Here is a 17,845-nt window from a genome sequence, read left to right on the forward strand (position 1 = left end):
TAAAATGAACTGCCCATGTTAGAGGTTTTTGTTTCGACACAGACTTTTCACCCATGTGTTCGACAAAATATTTTCTTTGCATCTAGAAGTCTGTTTTTTTAGTAGTCTATGAAAGAACCTTTATCATAGCAGCAATTAAATTGCATCCTTCCTAACCCATATCCTTTCGTTGTTTATTTTTACTCATTACCTTCAAACGCACGGAAGGGACGTTAACAAATGGAACTCTATCCACTGTTTTACGGATTTAAGTGTAAAAAGGGAGATGAAGATGAAATCCTACAGGATGTTGCTTTGAATAACACATTTCTGGGGATTTAATGCGGTGAAAGACTGCCTACTTGTGGTCGCACTATTTAATTACAAGATTACCACAAAAACAACACAAAACAGGCTGTGCTTCATTGCCATTACAGCCCTCTTACCTATGGTATTCTTCGGATAAATCGAGCACACCAGTAAGACTGATTATATATATATCACACGATGTAGGCCTACACTGAAAGCCTGGATGGACTAAAACATAAAATATATGACCTGAAAAACAAATATGAAAAAGATGAGGCTCATGTATTTTTTTAAGATACAAATAAAACGTATGACGGATATATTTTAACCACACATTGGCGTGTTTAACGAAGAGCAAAGGCTACAAGAGACTGCACTAAACGACGTTATCTTACCGAGCAAGATTTGGCAAATTATATTTTACAAAACAGAACGACGCCACACGTGTACAATGAACACCATACAGAAATCGGTTTAAAAATGTTTCGTTGTTGTTTACAATCTGGAGTTTGGTGGGGTTTGGAGCTTATGCGGTTATTTTCGCGAAAATACGGTGTCGTGTGAGAAGCCGGGTGTTGCGAATTGAGGAGTCAATTTGTGTTGTGTGTGTTGTACAGAGAAAAGGCTTTCGGTGTTATTCTCACAAGACTCCCCACAGCTTCGGAGCCGGGATACAGACACAAACCACGATTTTTAGGTAAGATGGAGACCCGGAGCTCTGGGTTTGGCCTTGAGGTGAGAGCTGTTTCATCTTGTTCTAAGTCTGGTTTGTATTAACGTGCATTTGCTGTATCTGGTCAAATCTTCAAACGTCGCATAATAGACTCGAATCAAGAAGGAGGCAAATTCGGGTAAACGAGGCAGCGTTACTGTCACTTTGCTGAATACTGTAGTAAATTCTTAAAATAATTTTATATTCATCTTAACTGAACCAGTTAATGTTCACGTTAAGTGAAGTGAGTCTGTTTTCTAGAGGATGACCTTAGGTGCGATTTGCTGTTGTGGTGTATTTACCGTATTACGGCACTGAGCTACTATTCAATTGATCACCAGTGATCAAAAAGACAAGTTATTTTGACTGCCACATATACAGTACTTCTCTTTCCACAACTAGAAGATACATTTCTGGGATAATTACTCAAATATCAGTTCTACGTTTTCGCTGTTGTACACTTTAGTCTGAGGATTCCAAGAAATGCTGCATTAACTGTCTAGTTGGTTTACACCACTGAAAACAAAATATGGCAAATCTGAAGGTACCACTTGATCCTCTTCATTTTAATGTGTTGGATTACTTTTGTGAGCTTTTTACTGTTACACATTTTCCATTAAACACCTTTTTCCCTTCCAGTATTTTCACCAAGATGGAGCTTTTTAAAAGTTCATCACTGCAGGAATTCACAGAGGATGGTGATACTAGTCGGCATTTGTGTTTTCAGTCCAGAGCTGTGCCGCCTGGGGTTATTGTTGGGATGAGACAGTGGAGGGCAAGCACATTGCATTTAAAGATGTTGTATGGCATAAAACTGCTTATGGGTGAAAATAATCACTTGAATTTCTTTGTGGTGGGTTTATCTGAATAATTTCACCCAAACCGCTGAGCTGTGGTTGCTTTGGTAAGGGGTGTTGGTGGGTCACTAGGTGGCGTCCTTCAGGTGATACATTGAACCAAGGTCCAGACGACTTTGTCGTTAAAGGTCCTGGAGCACTGTCAGTAAGAGCAGAGGTCTTAGCCCTGGTGTCCAGGCTAAACTCCTATTTGGGCTTGTTCAGTCTGGCCTCCCCAAATAAACATCCTTCTTTAATATCACTGGTGAACCTGTGTCTAATTCTTCACCTGAAGAATGTACCGAGTGAGTGTACTGGTGCACTTTGGCTGCCGTCGTATTATGCAGGTAGAGCTGCACACTTGTGGTGGTGGAGGGGATCCCCTTTACTTGTAAAGCGCTTTGAGTGGAGTTTCAGGAAAAGTGTATATAAGTGTATGGGATTATTATCATTATATACATGCAAGGAATTATATATTTTTTTTCAATCGGGCAGCACAGTGGCACTGTGATTAGCATTGACTCCTGATCTGGGATGCTATCTGTGTGGAGTTTGCATGTTCTTCCCGGTGTTTGTGTGGGTTTCCCCTGACAGTCCAGGGAAAGGGAATTCTGGTAAGTTAATGGGCCTCTGGGAGAACTGGCCCTGGTGTGAGTTTGTGCCTGTGGTGGACTGGTGTCCCGTCCGGGGTGTACCCTGACTTGCTGGGACAAGCTCCAGCTCTGCCAGGGAAGAAGCGTTTTGTAAATAGATGCATGGAAGAATGTTTTTTTAAAACTTTTTTTGTCAAACGCACTAATATATCTCCTTATTCAAAACCATGATGCATACATTTATCTGACTTTCATTATTCATTATCAGAAAGCTTCCTATTGCCAGTGATGGCCACCCCCCAGAACCACAATGTGCTAGACGGGGCTACAGGATGTCAGTCCAATAGTGAGGTGTGCACACACAGGGACAAGTCAGTATCACTGAATTATGCACTCATGGTGTATTTTTAATATTAAGTTGCATTTGTTTTCATTTTTTACTTCAGTCAGCTTTCTGGTTATATGATGAGGTTTGCACTGTATTGGAAGGCTGTAAAAAGACTATATTCAGGAACTCTCTCCCCCTGCCCCCCAAAATAAATATAATTCAGGTTTATCTGCAAACCAAAACATTATGTTGTTAAATGTCAGGAGGTCAAGGTCAGGAATTAACATAAAATATAATGTCACCTCCTAGACTTATTCTAGATGGCCTTGGCGCAGTGAATTTACAGTTCTTTATTCAGCCTGTTTCTCAGGAGTCCTCTTGGATGTAGAAAGGTATTATAAAGATTAAGAATATTGCAGCGCGCTTTTGCAATTTGGCAAGAATTTAAACGTGACGCGCAAATCATACGTGTGGGAAAGGTGCGTAAGGGTCTATTTAAAAGCGGTAGGTCATCATCCATCACGGCCTGTGGAAGACTTTTTCAATTTAGTGCGTGATGAAGACCTGCCCCAGGTGCCATCGTAATAAAGAAATGTATGGAACTACCAGCGATGAATTAGGTACATGCTCACTATTCGCCTTGTGAAATTAGGTATTCGCACGAGTAACATTGATCTACTTTAGAACTGCATTTTCCCGGCACTGAGCAAACCAGGGTGTAAACAAACAACTTTAAAATGGAATCCTCCGGAAAGTTGGCACCCAGGACCTCCCACTGTCGTCTCCGATTGGCTAAAAATGACCTGCTCGTACTCTGACGTATACCGATTCCGGGCGATCTGAGTGGCCACAGGGAGTGCCACTCATGCTTGCTCCCCCCCCCACGCCCTCACATGTTGCAGCATGGAGGATCGAATGTAACAAAATCCAGGTACTGTAGCAAACCGAGCGGCGATCCGCAAACTTTTCTGTAAAAAAAAACAAGGGACATCGCTTTGTGAAGACCACAGCGCAAGGTAAAGACCGAGAGTATGTAAAAACCGGTGTAGTTTGCGGGGTAGAAACGACATTGTATAGTTATGATTTTATTTTTTTAATCGCAGGGTGGTGGTGGTAACCCTGTTAGGTTTCTGCGCTGGGAGGCAGAGGTAGGTTAGTCGGCTTGTTTCAGCACGGTGTATTGCTCTTTTAGTATTCAATGGCCCAGTACCTTGCACGGCTCAGGTACACCCGTTGATTTTGCTGCCCCTGTGCGTGAGGGATCTTATTCGCTTTGCTGGTGCAAGTAAAAAAAAAAAACAACAACAAAATCTCAGTAGTGCTGTCGCGACTCATCTAAGAGGCATGCTTCTCTGTGCGCTTTTTAAAACCAGTCCGTTTCGCATTACGATAGTGGCACAACTACTGGAAACAACCGTGAGCCGCTGTCTAGCGCGGGTTACCGCTACGGCGCCTTATCGCCTCTTTTTTTCTTGTTTTATATTTTGCATCTTTATTTTTTTTTTTCCTTCCGCGTGTCCCCGGCCCCACGCCGGACCCGCAGAGCTGCCTCGTCTTTAAAACGTGTCTCCCGTGACTGCAACGTGGGGGGTGAGGCGCAGCTGCCCCGGGAAATCCGGGTCGTGCGTTTCGGCACATAACGCCTCCTTCCACGCGTTTGCCCGGCGCTTCTTTAAACGTCCATTGCCCAGATAACGGTCTCGACAGTCCGGTACACGAAACGCCATCGTGTCGTGTTTTCGTGAAGTGTACCTCAGCGTGACGAAGGCAGACGCTCGTTTCCATTTTGGACAGTTGTTCGGGAGAACTGCAATGTCTACAGTGGCCAGACTACACGGTCTGCCCTACACGTTACATGGGAACAGTCATATTACAACACTACTGATATTATTTCAGGCTCTGGTTAACGCATCCTTACAGCATAGTCTGTTTTCTTGGGCAAATTGTGTTGCGTGGTTTTGAAACGTTCGTCAATCGTTTGTAATTCTACGGTCGAATACAATCACAGTTTTGTCATTCTTTAAACAGCAGGTTTCTGATGCAGTGAGAAGCGTGCTTTAGTAACGCATAGCCCTCGGGCCTCTAGTTCATATTAAAATGATTTTTTAAAAAAATTGATTTCTTTTTATTATCTTGTCACTTTTTTTTTTTGTTAAGTGATTTTTCTTGAAAGAAAATTAAAATCGCCCCCGGTCTGAATATTTTCACAGTGTGATGAGCACACAGATGTAGCGCGATTCCCAGTGCACGGTAGCTGGAGCTTTTCCCTGCCTTGGTGCTGTTCTAATAATTATATTATATACCTGTATACATTCTTTTTTTGGTGCCATAATGTTTTTAAAGGGCGAGTTACTGATGTTGAGACAGGATTCGTTTAGGGCTTTGGGGTAGTTTTCTGATGTCGACGACGATGTCTCTGCAAATGTGATCATGGTGTTAGGAAGGTAGTACAGTGCCAGTGGTAAAGCTGTAACTTAGTGTAGGATCGAGACTTTTAGTTGTAGCAAAGATGATTTTAAAAAAGTCTCCATCTTAGCCCTTGTACAGTTCCGTGTCGCACAGCGATGCTATCCCTTTGTAAATAGATATGGGGTCACTATGACAAACAGTATCTCCTGCTGTATTCTTAATATTCCCCAAATGCAGAGTGTTTTCTAGTGCTCGAAGAGACTGTAGAGTGATTAGTGGCTGATTGTGGTATCTGACGGACAGCCGGGGTCCCACGTGTAGCTCTGCTGGGCCCACACGTTTCCTCCGGAGACGGATCTGCAGAGCACAGATCTGGGAGCAGGGTTCAGGTGTTAGGAGGGAGCCAGCAGGGGGATCGTCTCGGAATGCAGAGACGCTTCATCTTCCCGCTAAACATGGGATGAAGATTCTTTTCCTTCAGTCAGTTTTCAGGAGGTATATTTCAGCGCCTCTGCCTGTTTGGAATCCTTCAGCCAGTTCTTGCTTTCATTCTTCTGACACAGCTTCTCGTGTTGTCATACTGCGTGGCAGAAATAATTGGTCATTGGTCGTGTAATCATTATTTCTCTTTTTTGTATGCAAATGGCAGCTTGCACAGTTAGATTCGGTAATGAGGCGTTCTAGAAGAATTCAGAGGTCATATTACTTAACTTCAATACACAAGTAATCTGGGCTGTTCAGGTCATACCCCTCAGCGGATGCCAGTCTTAAAAGGGCACACAGCAACATGTCTCCCTGTCTTTTACTCGTATCGTTGATGGTAATTTAACTCAAGCCTTGATGGAAGGTGACGTAGACTCAGTGTGCTGTAAAAGATTGAAATAGTTCCGCCACGCAGGGTCGTATATACGAATGTGAGTTACGTTATTTGACGTTATCAGTAAGTGACAAAACTCAAAGTGCGTGGCTCTGAATTACAGTGCACAGTGAGTGGAAATTCATAAGCATGGAACAAGGCATGGAGATTATGGCAGTAAGTCACACAGCCTGCTGATAAACCAGCGAACCTTGGCTGGGAGGGGATCAGGGGCGGTGCTGTCTGGAGGTTTCCTCTTAGGTGTTTCCTTCAGACGCAGGACAAGTGAGTGACCAGCAGAGGAAGCGAGAGAGGTGTGGGGGGGGGGGGGGTTGGAGACAGGAGCGATGGGGGCAGCAGTAGGTAAGGACAAGGGTCTGTTTAAGAATTTAGGTTTGGAATGTGCCACAGCTCTCACTGTTGTTATAGTACTTTAAATTGAATTTACCCCAGCCTGATTGAGTACCTGCGAGCGTGTGATGTGGAGTCCGTGATATTTAGCCTCAATGCCTCTCTTGGTGCTTGGCGATTTGCTAATCATCTAAAAGTATATCAGTCCTTGGTCAGGTCTTTTGTCTTTTGTATTTTTTTTACACCGTTTGTGATCATGAGGAGACTGGACACAATTAGCAGAGCCAGGCCGTGAGGGGGGATTAGTCGATCATTGCTGTATGATCAGGCAGTAAGACACGATCGGGAATTCCAAGTCAGTTGGGGATCACAATGGCAGATAGGGAAGATAAAGCACATCGCCTGTTTGGCTCAGAGAGAGGTCTGTGAGCGTGTTGTCCTGAGACGGAAATGTAGAGAGATCCGAATGAGGCCGTGTGTCATGACGTGCCACAGTGCGTGAAAGTTTGTATGTTCTTCCTGTGTTTGTGTGGGTTTCCTCCCAGAGTCCGAAGACATACTGCTAGGTGAATTGGTTTCTGGGAAAATTGGCCCTGGTGTGAGTTTGTCTGTGTGTGCGCTGTGATGGACTGGCGACCAGTCCAAGGTGTACCCTGCCTTGCACCCGTTGTCTTCTGGGATAGGCTCCGGTCTCTCCATGACCCTGAATTGGATGAAGCAGTTTAATCATGAATAGATGGAATATAGTACAGCACTTGTTCCACATGATATGTTTAAGTTTTCACTAGGAGGCCTTCATGTTGGCTGTTCCTTTACGCATGTGAAGAAATGGGTCTTGTGTTGTTTACATACGTGATGTTTTAATTTCATGAGAAAAGTGAAGCTTTTCTTTTGTGGGATAATCTCTCAGAATAAAAACACATTAATCCCCCAAAATTACTTTGCAGGCCTCTGACTTTAAATCTTTTTCTCCATCTCCCTAGTCACTATCTGCATGTGCCTGTAGGGTAGACAGTATTCTTTATGGTCATTCCCTAAATTTACTGTTTGTCATGGCTTTGGTTTGGATACTTGGTTTGGAAGAAGCTAATTTAATTTCTCCAGCAACAAGATGATTTAAAGACCACTAAAGTCGGTACGGACAGTGTCTTAGTAAACTGGGGTCTTCCTCCGCAGTGGATCTAAAATAAAGCTTTTGTCTCAGCTGGAGTCCAGAATTAATTTAGATGCTGTGTGCTATAACGCAGGTCTGCTTTTTCCAAATGCCTTCCAGGTGTCAGTCTTACAAGTGATGTTGTAGACTGGACTGGTTGTGAGCCGTGGACCTGCGTGAGCAGGGAGGAGTCTGATTGTTTCCGGCCGGAGGACTGGAAATTTGCTAGTGGGGCCGACTGGGGACCCGGCTACGACCTGGTGTACAGTTAAGATCTGGAGAGGGATCTATGACACCTTGCAGCGTCATCCTCCAGCCCCCCTCTGGCGCCTGCTGTTCTCCTGTTACATAACAGCCGTGTGTGTGTGTGTGTGTGTGTGTGTGTTTTCTGCCAGGGCCGTGCTGTTCTTAATCATGCACATCAGTTCGTGAAGGTTACCTTGCCCTTGTGGTTATGGTACATCTGCATCTACGGCCAGGCCTGCTGCTGCTCCCTGCTCACTGTGAGCCGCCTGAAGATCAAGCGTCTTCCTCCTTGCTGGAGTACTTCACCGGCTTCTCCTGTGTACGTGTGCATGCGCGAGAGATGCACCGAGTTCTGGGCTGTACTGGGCTGCTGCCTTGGTGGGCTGCCAGCTTGCAGTCGGAGCAAGTGCGCAGCTGAGGGGAGCTCTGCTCCTCCTCTTCCTCCTCTTGGCCGGTGATGTGCTGTCCGCAGCCAGCCCCCCTTCTCCTGGCCGCTCACTAGCTCCCTGTGATGCCCAGGCCTTGTGACCGTCGCTCTTGAGAACAGAAAGACTTTGGCTTTTTGCAAATCATGAGCCGTCTTAAAAAAACAGTTTACGTTCAATCTTAGCCACTTGTCTTTTTTTGCCTCGTCGCTCCTGGTCGTGCAGCACGTTGTACCTTTCATCAGCAGGAGCTCACCGCTGTTACTGTCTCCTACAGTGCAGACGATGAGAATTTGGGAACGGTGGGTCACGGGGAAACGAGACCTTTGTGAAGCCTGACCAGGATTTCACCCCGGTGACGGACGTCATGTTAGGGGGTAAAACGGTTTTATTCTTTAACCAGATGAAAATGTTCCCAACCCCTCGTTCTCTCCCCACTTCACTGTGTTCCTTCTTGTCATCAGCTGTCAGGTTTTGGCAAAAACAAACGATTTCTCAAGAGGAGGAATGTTTGTTTCGTACCGCGTTGCTCGGGCACAATCGCTTTGGAGTCTTGGGCTCCGAGGGCTGAAATGGAGGAGAAGATTGTATGAATTCTCTTACCGCTGTTGCCCCTGTCTCTTGCATAAAAACAGTCCCTCCTGCTTGTTGCTCCAAATCGGAATAATTCTGCCTCTCACACTCAAATAATTGCCTTTTCTGTTCAAAACATGATTCTAATATTGCGCCTTTGAAATCCACTAACTCCACATACGAGGCTATTTGAAGCAGGTCATTTCCATTTCAAGAGGAAATTATTTCCTACTTAGTAGCAGCAATCCAATTTCGTATGGTGACAGCTAGTTTCATCAAATCTGTGTTTTCAGCTTGTTAAGAAGCGTTTCCTATGCAGCCCTATCCATAGTGACAAGCCTCTTATTTCACTCTAATGTCTTTTGAATGTTGCCATGCAAGGTTAGGTTAATTATGCCGCATTCAGCGTTGCTTATGGTGGTAAAATTTGAACGCTTTTGACAGCTTTCAAGAGCCACCGATAGGTGTGTCAGTCATAATTGTACAACGTTATTGCATGAATAACACCAACAATTTGGTCTTTCCTTAAAGTGTTCTTTGAAGTTCTGCTTTGCATATGATCATTTATGTGGTTCCTCGCGTTCTTAAACATGGGGAGGAGGGGATTCTGGGCCACTTTGCTGCCACTGCGCTACCAAGACAAATGTGCTGTTTGTAGGGATGAAATTTCAATTCCTGGATGCAAAATGTTTCTCATTCTTGTTATTGGTATTCAAGTAGGAAGTTATTTTTTGGGAGCAGATAATCAAAGCTGGAAATTGCAGACTGCTTTTTAAAAGGTATTTGGAACAGGACTTTGAGAAAAACAAAGTTGTAGTCTGACCCTGGTCTGGTCATTGCATACAAACAGCTCCTAACTTCTGCTTAATTATTGGGGTTTCTTTGTTCTGCAGCTTTTGTTAGGATTGGATTGCTACCAAGCTTTTGCATAATATAAGAAAAGAAAGCTACAGCCACAGGTTAAAAGGTTATTGCAAAAAATCAAGTAAGACAGCTTAACGTACATTTGAAATTTTTCCCCAATAGTAATTCAAGAATATCCTGCTGTGTTTTAATTGGATTCTTTTAAAGCACACATTTACTTAAAAATGAACAATGAACTGTGTTCCTTGTTGGAAGCCTCCTGTGTTTAAAGTATCCTACGCTGACTTTCCTCTGGGTTCTGTGGCTTCAGCCCACGTGGAAGCAGTGTTCTGTAAATGACTTACTGGAGCAGAACTGAGCTGGGCATCAGCTGCTGTCAGGTGCTGTCTCCTCTGCTGGAGGGTCAAGCGTCTCTTTGTATTGAGCTGCAGAAAAATGTTAAGGTGGGCACCACATGCAGAATACGGTATGCCTAGAATCACAAATATGAGCATGTCTGTGTCTGGCGGCACTGTTTTAATTCTGCTTTTTACTCACTCTCTGCTCTCATTCCAAAGGTTTAATCTCTCTCCGTTTGTTTTTAGAAAAGGGCACGGTCTTCATGTAATCTGCATTTTTTTGGAATATTGCAGTATTTTTTTAGAACAAAAGTGCAAAATGCACACGTCTTTGGTGATGAGCGAAGCTACACAGTGTGGCACTGCAGTGGTTTAAAGAGACTTTTTTCAGCATGTGAGGCCCACACGGCTTTAGATGAAACAGCGTATTGAGGATGCTGAGAGTTGCGTAGGTCTTTTCTTTAATTCTTTTTAAAAATTGTGGCATTGGGTTTATGACCAAAGATGGGTAGTTGAGGCTGAGAGGCCGACAACTTTAAACTCTTCTCAGTTGTGCAACGTTGTGTTACAATGGCTGTTGGGCACTGTGGTGTGTTGCATTGCTGACTCGCCCTTGTGGTATGACCCTGACTTTCTGGGTTACAGTGATGCACAATGCCAATAGTGGACAAGCTCAAAGAGGCCCTGAAACCGGGGCGCAAGGACTCTGCTGATGATAGTGACCTCAACAAGCTGCTGGCCTCCTCCGCCAAGAAGGTGCTGCTGCAGAAGATTGAGTTCGAGCCGGCCAGCAAGGGCTTCTCCTACCAGCTGGAGGCGCTCAAGACCAAGTATGTCATCCTCAACCCCAAGGCAGAGGGAGCTGTGGGACAGAGGGCGGTGGACCCCCTACCGATGAAGAAGCAGGGTAGGTGTGGGGTTAAGGGTTAAGCTGCAGTGTTGAGGCTGGCGTGGAGGGGGGATCTTGGCTTCCCTTTGTGATTAACATCCAAGTAGATTTAAGTCTGCATACTTGCCTTGTCATCCAAGAGGGACCACCGGTCGTACCCACACCAATGACCATCCACATCATCAGTCAAGCTCACCACTTCAGACTTGTCACTTCAAAGATCTTGGGCAAGTTAGCTGATAACTGATTGGCGATGGAGGTGATTGGCTGGGCTCTCCTTATTGGTTAAGGGTGAACACATCGTTTAAACCATCTGAGCAGTGTTTTCTCATGATGGGTATTGTTTTTCTTGGTTTTGCTCAGCCGTGTGTGTGTGGTAAAGATATTCAATGTATTATGTTGCCTTAAGTTCTTGAGCCATCCTACATTTTAGCGTACAAGCGCTCACGCTTCCAGGCTTTCCAGGATGCTTGCTAATGCATCCACTCGGGTTTTTGTGTTCAGTCTCGGAGGGTGTTAGCGGGGGACAGAGTGACGGGATCCCTGCCCCCCAGAAGATGCTGTTCCCGGGGAACAGGCTGTCCATGAAGTGGGAGCGAATTTACAGAGTAGGAGCCGGTCTCCACAACCTGGGCAACACCTGCTTCCTGAACTCCACGGTGCAGTGCCTGACCTACACCCCTCCCCTCGCCAACTACCTTCTGTCCAAGGAGCACAGCAGGGCTTGTAAGCTGCCTTTACCATTTCTGATCCTCTCACGCTATGATCTGTACACTTATTGATGCCGTACAAGAGTGTCCATTTGGATGATAGGCTTAAAAACATGGTTTTTTCCCTGTCCTGCATGTGTTTGAAGTTGTAAATAGAAAATGAGTATTGCTGTTCTATATTTTTAAATGTTGTTGTTTAAATTGATGTTTAGGCTTAAGTGGTTCCTGTAGTTCTTCATCATGGGGATTTCAGCAACTGACCGAAGGCGCAGAACTTTGTCCTTACCCTTGCTCCGTGTCTCTGTGTGTTACAGGTCACCAGTCGGGATTCTGCATGATGTGCGTGATGCAGAACCACATAATACAGGCGTTTGCCAACACTGGCAATGCCATCAAACCGGTCTCCTTCATCAGGGACTTGAAAAGTAAGCTGGATTTGCGTCCGCATGCTCCCCCCTAGGCAGAGTGTTAATGTGGAGGAGAGGGACAGTGTAAAAGAAGAATGGTGGAGCATGCATCAGCTTTGATTTTGTGGAAAAGAAACTAGATATAGCTGGCTTGGTGGAACTCTGCTGCTTCATAGGTTTGATTCTGAGCTGGGGCTGTGTTTATGAGGAGCTGCATATATCCCTAGTGTTCCTCTGTGTTTTCCCCAAGTCCTTCACTTTCCAAGCATTTTACAAACACATGCTGGCTGCTGGCTGGGTTAACTGGTGCGTCTTAATTGCCCCATTGTGTACTTTTGTATTTGTGCCCTGTGAAAGACTGACATCTCTTCCAGGGTACGTCTCGTCCCTGCACTTTCACAGCGGGCCACGGATTGCCTGCTTGGAGACCACTAAAGCATCACTCTCTGTAAAAAGAGCTGCTCAGGAGCTGTTGTATTTGCAGGAGTGACATCCTTTCCAGTTTGGCTCTAAAGGCATATTAAAACAAGTCCAGCCGAGGCTGTATGCGAGGCTAAGAGTGTGCACAAAAAACACACATCAGAAATTGTGGTGGAGAGAATACGATGGAGCATGTGGTCATGTGTCAGAACAGCACTGTCCTCCTTCTCCAGTCTTAAAGATGTGTGACACCCCAGGGTTTTGCATCACACTGCAGCTCGGCTTTTCTCGCTGGCTGTGGGCTGGGCACAGCTGCCTTTACATTGGCACAAAACCTCAGAAAAGTCTGCATTCAGCTGACGTGAATGCGGGGACTGTATTTGTTTAACATTAGTTACCGCTGACCCCACCTCTTTCATTACAGTCATTCGTGCTCTCCTGTGACTGAGTGATCCTGGATCAAGCGTGTTTTCTTTGGCTGGTTTTGATCAGGCTCCCCCTCACCTTTTTATTTCTTCCTTACTTTTGAACAAGGATCCTGGAGGCTGATCTGGCAAACGACTCTGTGTTTGAGAGCTCGTCGTGCACTGTGTAGGGAGTGAATCACTGCTGCGAATGGGTTCTCATGCGATTCTCGTGCTGGTTTTCAGAAATTGCCAGGCATTTCCGATTCGGGAGTCAGGAGGACGCCCACGAGTTTTTGCGCTACACCATCGATGCCATGCAGAAGGCCTGCCTCAGTGGCTACACCAAGTAAGGCCTCAAGTACTGTTCATAGTCCTCTATCTGAGATACTGTATGGGCCCCAGCATTACTGCACCAAGCGTTTTAATTTAGATTTGCATTTGAATGGGCTGCCCATTTAGATATTTATATTTCTTACTCTGTTTTAGTGCCATTTTTATGGCATGTGGTTTCAGGCAAGCAAGTGATTTATCTGTTGACCTTATATTACATTTAGGATTCTTTGTTTTGAACTTGATCTGCATCAAAACAGAGCTCAAGAGTTCTTGATGTGCATGAAGCCCTTTTTTTCCCCCCTCTCCCTTTTTCTTTAACGTGTAGACTTGACAGGCAAACACAGGCCACCACCTTGGTCCATCAGATCTTTGGCGGTTATCTCAGGTCTCGAGGTAAGTCAGTGTATTTGTAGCATTTGCTCCACTTGATATGTACGTTGTTTATGGTAAGGCACTAACCCCATGAGCTGCTGAATTAAATGATTGTCAGCGACATGTAGATTGATTAGGAAAAACGGTCATGTGGTGTAAGAGTGGTTGAAGTTTTTAAAACGAAAACACTCTTTGCAAGATGGCACATGGTTCAAGTGACATTTGACAAAATGTAGGCATCTAAAGCAATGATAAAAAATAAATACTACATTAACAAGTTAATTATTCTGATTTTACCGGGATTAATTTTAAAGAATATCGTATAAGAATCTTGGTAGAAATATACGGATTTGTATGTGTGTGTGGTACAGAATGTCATTTCTTTGGCCTTTTTTCTAGCATTGTCTTTATCTTTTCTCCAGTCAAATGTTCCGTCTGTAAAAGTGTGTCGGATACCTATGATCCTTATCTGGACATAGCCGTTGAAATCCGGGTGAGTCATTCAAGGTTTGCTTCCCGAAATTCCAGCACAGTGGGGGAAAAATTAGAAGCGTCGAAAGCCGAGGAATAAACAAGTGCCTTCGGAGACGTGGTCCGTCTTTTGACATGGCTATGGCCATTAATGTATCTTTAAGGAAGAGAAAAAGGAGAATCGTTGACCCGGACAACAAAAACTTTTGGCGATTGTGTCCCTGCAACGTCATGATGAAACGCAGATTGAAAATCAGTTTAAGAACACCACCATCCTCACACAGCTGGGATGAAAGTTCAGTTGTTCTCCCAGTTGGAATGTTCCCACAGCACATGGGCAGAGGGGTAGAGTTGCCACTTCCTGCGAATATTAAGGAGGAGCATGTGGCGGTGAAGGCTAGACACTGATTCACTATTGCTGTTAGACATTGGGTTGCCCAGGGAATCTTCCAATACATGTAAATACCTGCAAAAGGGTGGCTGAATGAGCAAAGCAAGAGGCAGTTTGCCTTCAGTTCAGGTTCGATTTTTATTTGCCACATGTGAACATTTTAAACTCATCTTTATTTGTCATGTGTGAAATTAACATACTGCCACTGGTTACCTTTAAGGTACTTTTTATTGCGGTGGAATTGTGAAATTTGCACTCTTCCCTCAGCTATTACACTTCATTATTTTATATGCTGGCATAAATGTATTAAAAATACGGTGCTTTCAGTTAAGTAGTTGATGTGTGATATAATGGGGAAATTGCTAGAACTGGATTTTAGTCATAGCAATTGTGTCACTAGACCTGGAAGTTTATATATATATATATTCATCCTGCAGTGTGTAAGTTACCAAATACAGCAGTATGTCAGTTCAGTTGTGGGAAAATATGCCTTTACATCTTGACTCTTCTGAGCATTTAGCGTAACAGATGCTGTACCAAAAAGGATTTAGAGTGGATTTCAGCTAATTTGCCTCTCAACATGTGTACAATCCCAGCTGTCGTGACTTTGTCAATAAACACGCCTGGTTATTTTCCTGTGGACTGAAGGGCCGCTTTGTCTTCTCTTTCAGCAAGCTGCAAACATCGTCCGAGCTCTCGAGCTGTTTGTGAAGCCCGACTTTTTGAGTGGAGAGAACGCTTACATGTGTGCAAAGTGAGTGCCTTTCTTAAAAAAACAAAACAAAACAATCTGTAACTTGATAACGATTCAAGTTGGCAACCTTATTTCAAATGAAAGATCGTGGTAGGTGGTCCAACAGCAGAACCTTCTGAAAGCCAAGAGGTGCAATTGAAAATTTAATTCAATACAAGCTGGCGTATAATACCAGGTGGTTTTAGAAGACAAACAAGTTCATTTCTATACAAAACAACACATTTCCCTGAAGCAGGTTGTTAAGAGTAGCAGGGTCTGCTGAAGGCATTACAGCACTGCTCAAGGTCTGATGTTAATTCTGCGGCTGTCGGTCTTTTCATTACAGCAGTCTCGGTTGAGATGCAAATGGAAAAGCTCTGCACTAGGAGAACAGCAGGTGAAGCTGCAGTGGCAAGCTCAGGCTTTTCCTTGGCAGCTGACTCGGGTGTTTTTCTCTTTCTCTGCAATCAGGTGTAAGAAGAAAGTGCCGGCCACCAAGCGCTTTACAGTCCATCGACCATCCAACGTCCTGACCTTGTCTCTCAAGAGGTTTGCCAACTTCAGTGGAGGGAAGATCACCAAGGTGAGGGGGAGCGTGATTGTCGAACCGTGGGCCGGCCCGCCTTGTACTGTGTGTCTCTTACAGCAGCTGGGGCACCAATAAAACAGGATGCTGAGCACCACTTTGTCTCCCCCACACACACAGAAAACACAGTTCATAATCACATACATATGATATGATCCTGCAAGAATATCGGGAGCGTGCTGTCTTTCTATTTTAATCCACAGCCCTGGGGCCCTGGGTTGCTATCTGTGTGGAGTTTGTATGTTTCCTCCAGGTGCTTCGGTTTCCTCCCACACTCCAAAGACCTACTGATTAATGGTTAATTGGCTTCTGTTTTAGTTTTAGAAATATTCTGGAGCGCTTTAAAAAAAACAAAAAACAAGACTCTTAACGTGTTTGACAAATAGTATTATTCAGATTTGTGCATTTGTCCATGGTTAAAGAGTTCTGCTAAGGATTTATGGACATTTGGTTTAATGCCCTGCTCTTCTCCTCTCAGGATGTGGGTTACCCAGAGTTCCTAAACATCCGCCCCTACATGTCCCAGAGTTCGGGGGACCCAGTTATGTACGGGCTGTATGCCGTGCTGGTGCATTCAGGGTACAGCTGCCATGCTGGGCACTATTACTGCTATGTTAAGGTAAGACCAGCTGTATTAACTATTTTGTACTGTATATTGGAGGCATCAGTGTGCTTGGAAAGTTCAGTGTCTTCTGTACATATGCTTTTACAGGTGTTGGCTCATATTTGTTTTTACTGGAGCTGTTAAGGGAAGAGAGAGTAATTGCAGAAGCATTCGATTTTTCTTTTAGGGGCTTTATTAAAAAAACAGCTTCTCCTCCATGAGTTTGAGTCCTGGGATAAAATAAGTCAGCTATACTGTTGATTCAAAAGTTTTTTTTTAAAAAGCCTCTGACTACAAGGGAGCAATATCTCGTTCATAACATTTGTTAAAACAATCTTTTTTTGTTTTATATCAGTTGGTGAGACAGTCATGTTAACGTTAATAAATGTCACACAAAGCTTCACGCAGAATGAGCAAAGTTGATATACATTTGACAGAAGACTAGCAGCCAGTTTCCAAAATATGCAAAAGTACTGCTAAGAAATAGGTAGCAAAGTGCTTTTTAAGATCATCTTCAGGTCTTGTGTTTTTCATGTGGTTTATCTAAAATGTGCCGTTATTGACTTCTTAAAGCATAGGTAACGTAAAGAGATTCAGTTACATAAACCAGGCCTTAAAAATCATCTTGCAAACTAGTTATTTTATGCCTCTGTTGAAAATCATACCATTAGGTCTGCACATTACAGTGTTGGGAGAGCAAGAAAATGAAAGATTAAACTTGAACTTTTATGACAAAGCCAGAAGAGCCCATCTTTCCTTGAGTTGTTCTCAGACAGATATTGTAAGGTATTCAGCATTGATGTGTCACAAAAGCCGTCTGAAACAGGGCTGTCTGGGTGGCTGCATTATTTCAGCTCCAGCATATTATTTTAAAGAGCGCTGGTTTGTCTTGTCTTGCAGGCCAGCAATGGCCAGTGGTACCAGATGAACGATTCCATGGTGCATTCCAGTAACATCAAAGTGGTTCTCAACCAACAAGCCTATGTGCTGTTTTACCTGAGGTGAGAATTGGTTTGAAGTTAAATACATGAACATCGGAGATTTTTTCCCCACAGCTGAGTTGACCACTCATACACACTTTCATTGTAAAACAAGTATTTTAAAATTAAGAATGCATGCAATAAAAGATGCATCACTGTGATCTTGTAATTAAGTTGCTGCTGTTCTGATTTTTTTTGCCTGTAGAATTCCAGAAACCAGGAAGAACCTGGATGGTCCAATCTCTAAACAGGGTGTCGTACCGTCTGGAAGGAACAGCGTGACTCCAGAGCAGTTAAAGAAAGCCTCTCTGAATGGACCTCTGTCCTCTCCGCAGGTGGGGAAGGTAAGAGGCCCAGATGGCTGACAGGTCAAGGACGAATGTGAAGTCTGGGGAAAAAAAAAGACAGCATGAATTGCATTAGGATGCATGAGCCCATTATCATTTTTCAAAGCTTTCCCTAGTCTTACATGAGTATAAATAACTTCACAGCAGAGGAAATCAGCACACTTACAACATGCTAAATGAAACGGAGGATATTGGGTTGTCTATTTTCTGGCTTGTAATTTGG

The 17,845-nt window shown here is 44.1% G+C and overlaps 1 protein-coding gene across 10 annotated transcripts in view; it reads left to right on the top strand.

The window, feature by feature from the left end:
• Positions 1-376: 376 nt before the first annotated feature.
• The window catches only part of usp36 (ubiquitin specific peptidase 36), a 31,459-nt gene continuing 13,990 nt past the window's right edge, over positions 377-17,845 (top strand). Inside the window, exons 1-14 of one of the 10 annotated variants that reach the window (XM_088599818.1) lie at positions 377-458; positions 906-1,023; positions 1,640-3,773; positions 10,618-10,879; positions 11,366-11,587; positions 11,886-11,996; positions 13,049-13,151; positions 13,464-13,531; positions 13,933-14,003; positions 15,044-15,126; positions 15,577-15,688; positions 16,170-16,310; positions 17,196-17,296; positions 17,481-17,619. In XM_088599818.1, coding sequence (XP_088455944.1) covers positions 10,627-10,879; positions 11,366-11,587; positions 11,886-11,996; positions 13,049-13,151; positions 13,464-13,531; positions 13,933-14,003; positions 15,044-15,126; positions 15,577-15,688; positions 16,170-16,310; positions 17,196-17,296; positions 17,481-17,619 — 1,404 coding nt within the window. In that variant the 5' untranslated portion in view covers positions 377-458; positions 906-1,023; positions 1,640-3,773; positions 10,618-10,626. The other 9 variants (XM_088599819.1, XM_088599821.1, XM_088599823.1 and 6 more) reach the window with 9 other exon arrangements.

The sequence above is a fragment of the Lepisosteus platostomus genome, chromosome 11 (genome assembly GCF_059453375.1).
Source record: "Lepisosteus platostomus isolate fLepPlt1 chromosome 11, fLepPlt1.hap1, whole genome shotgun sequence".
NCBI classification, from domain to species: domain Eukaryota; kingdom Metazoa; phylum Chordata; class Actinopteri; order Semionotiformes; family Lepisosteidae; genus Lepisosteus; species Lepisosteus platostomus.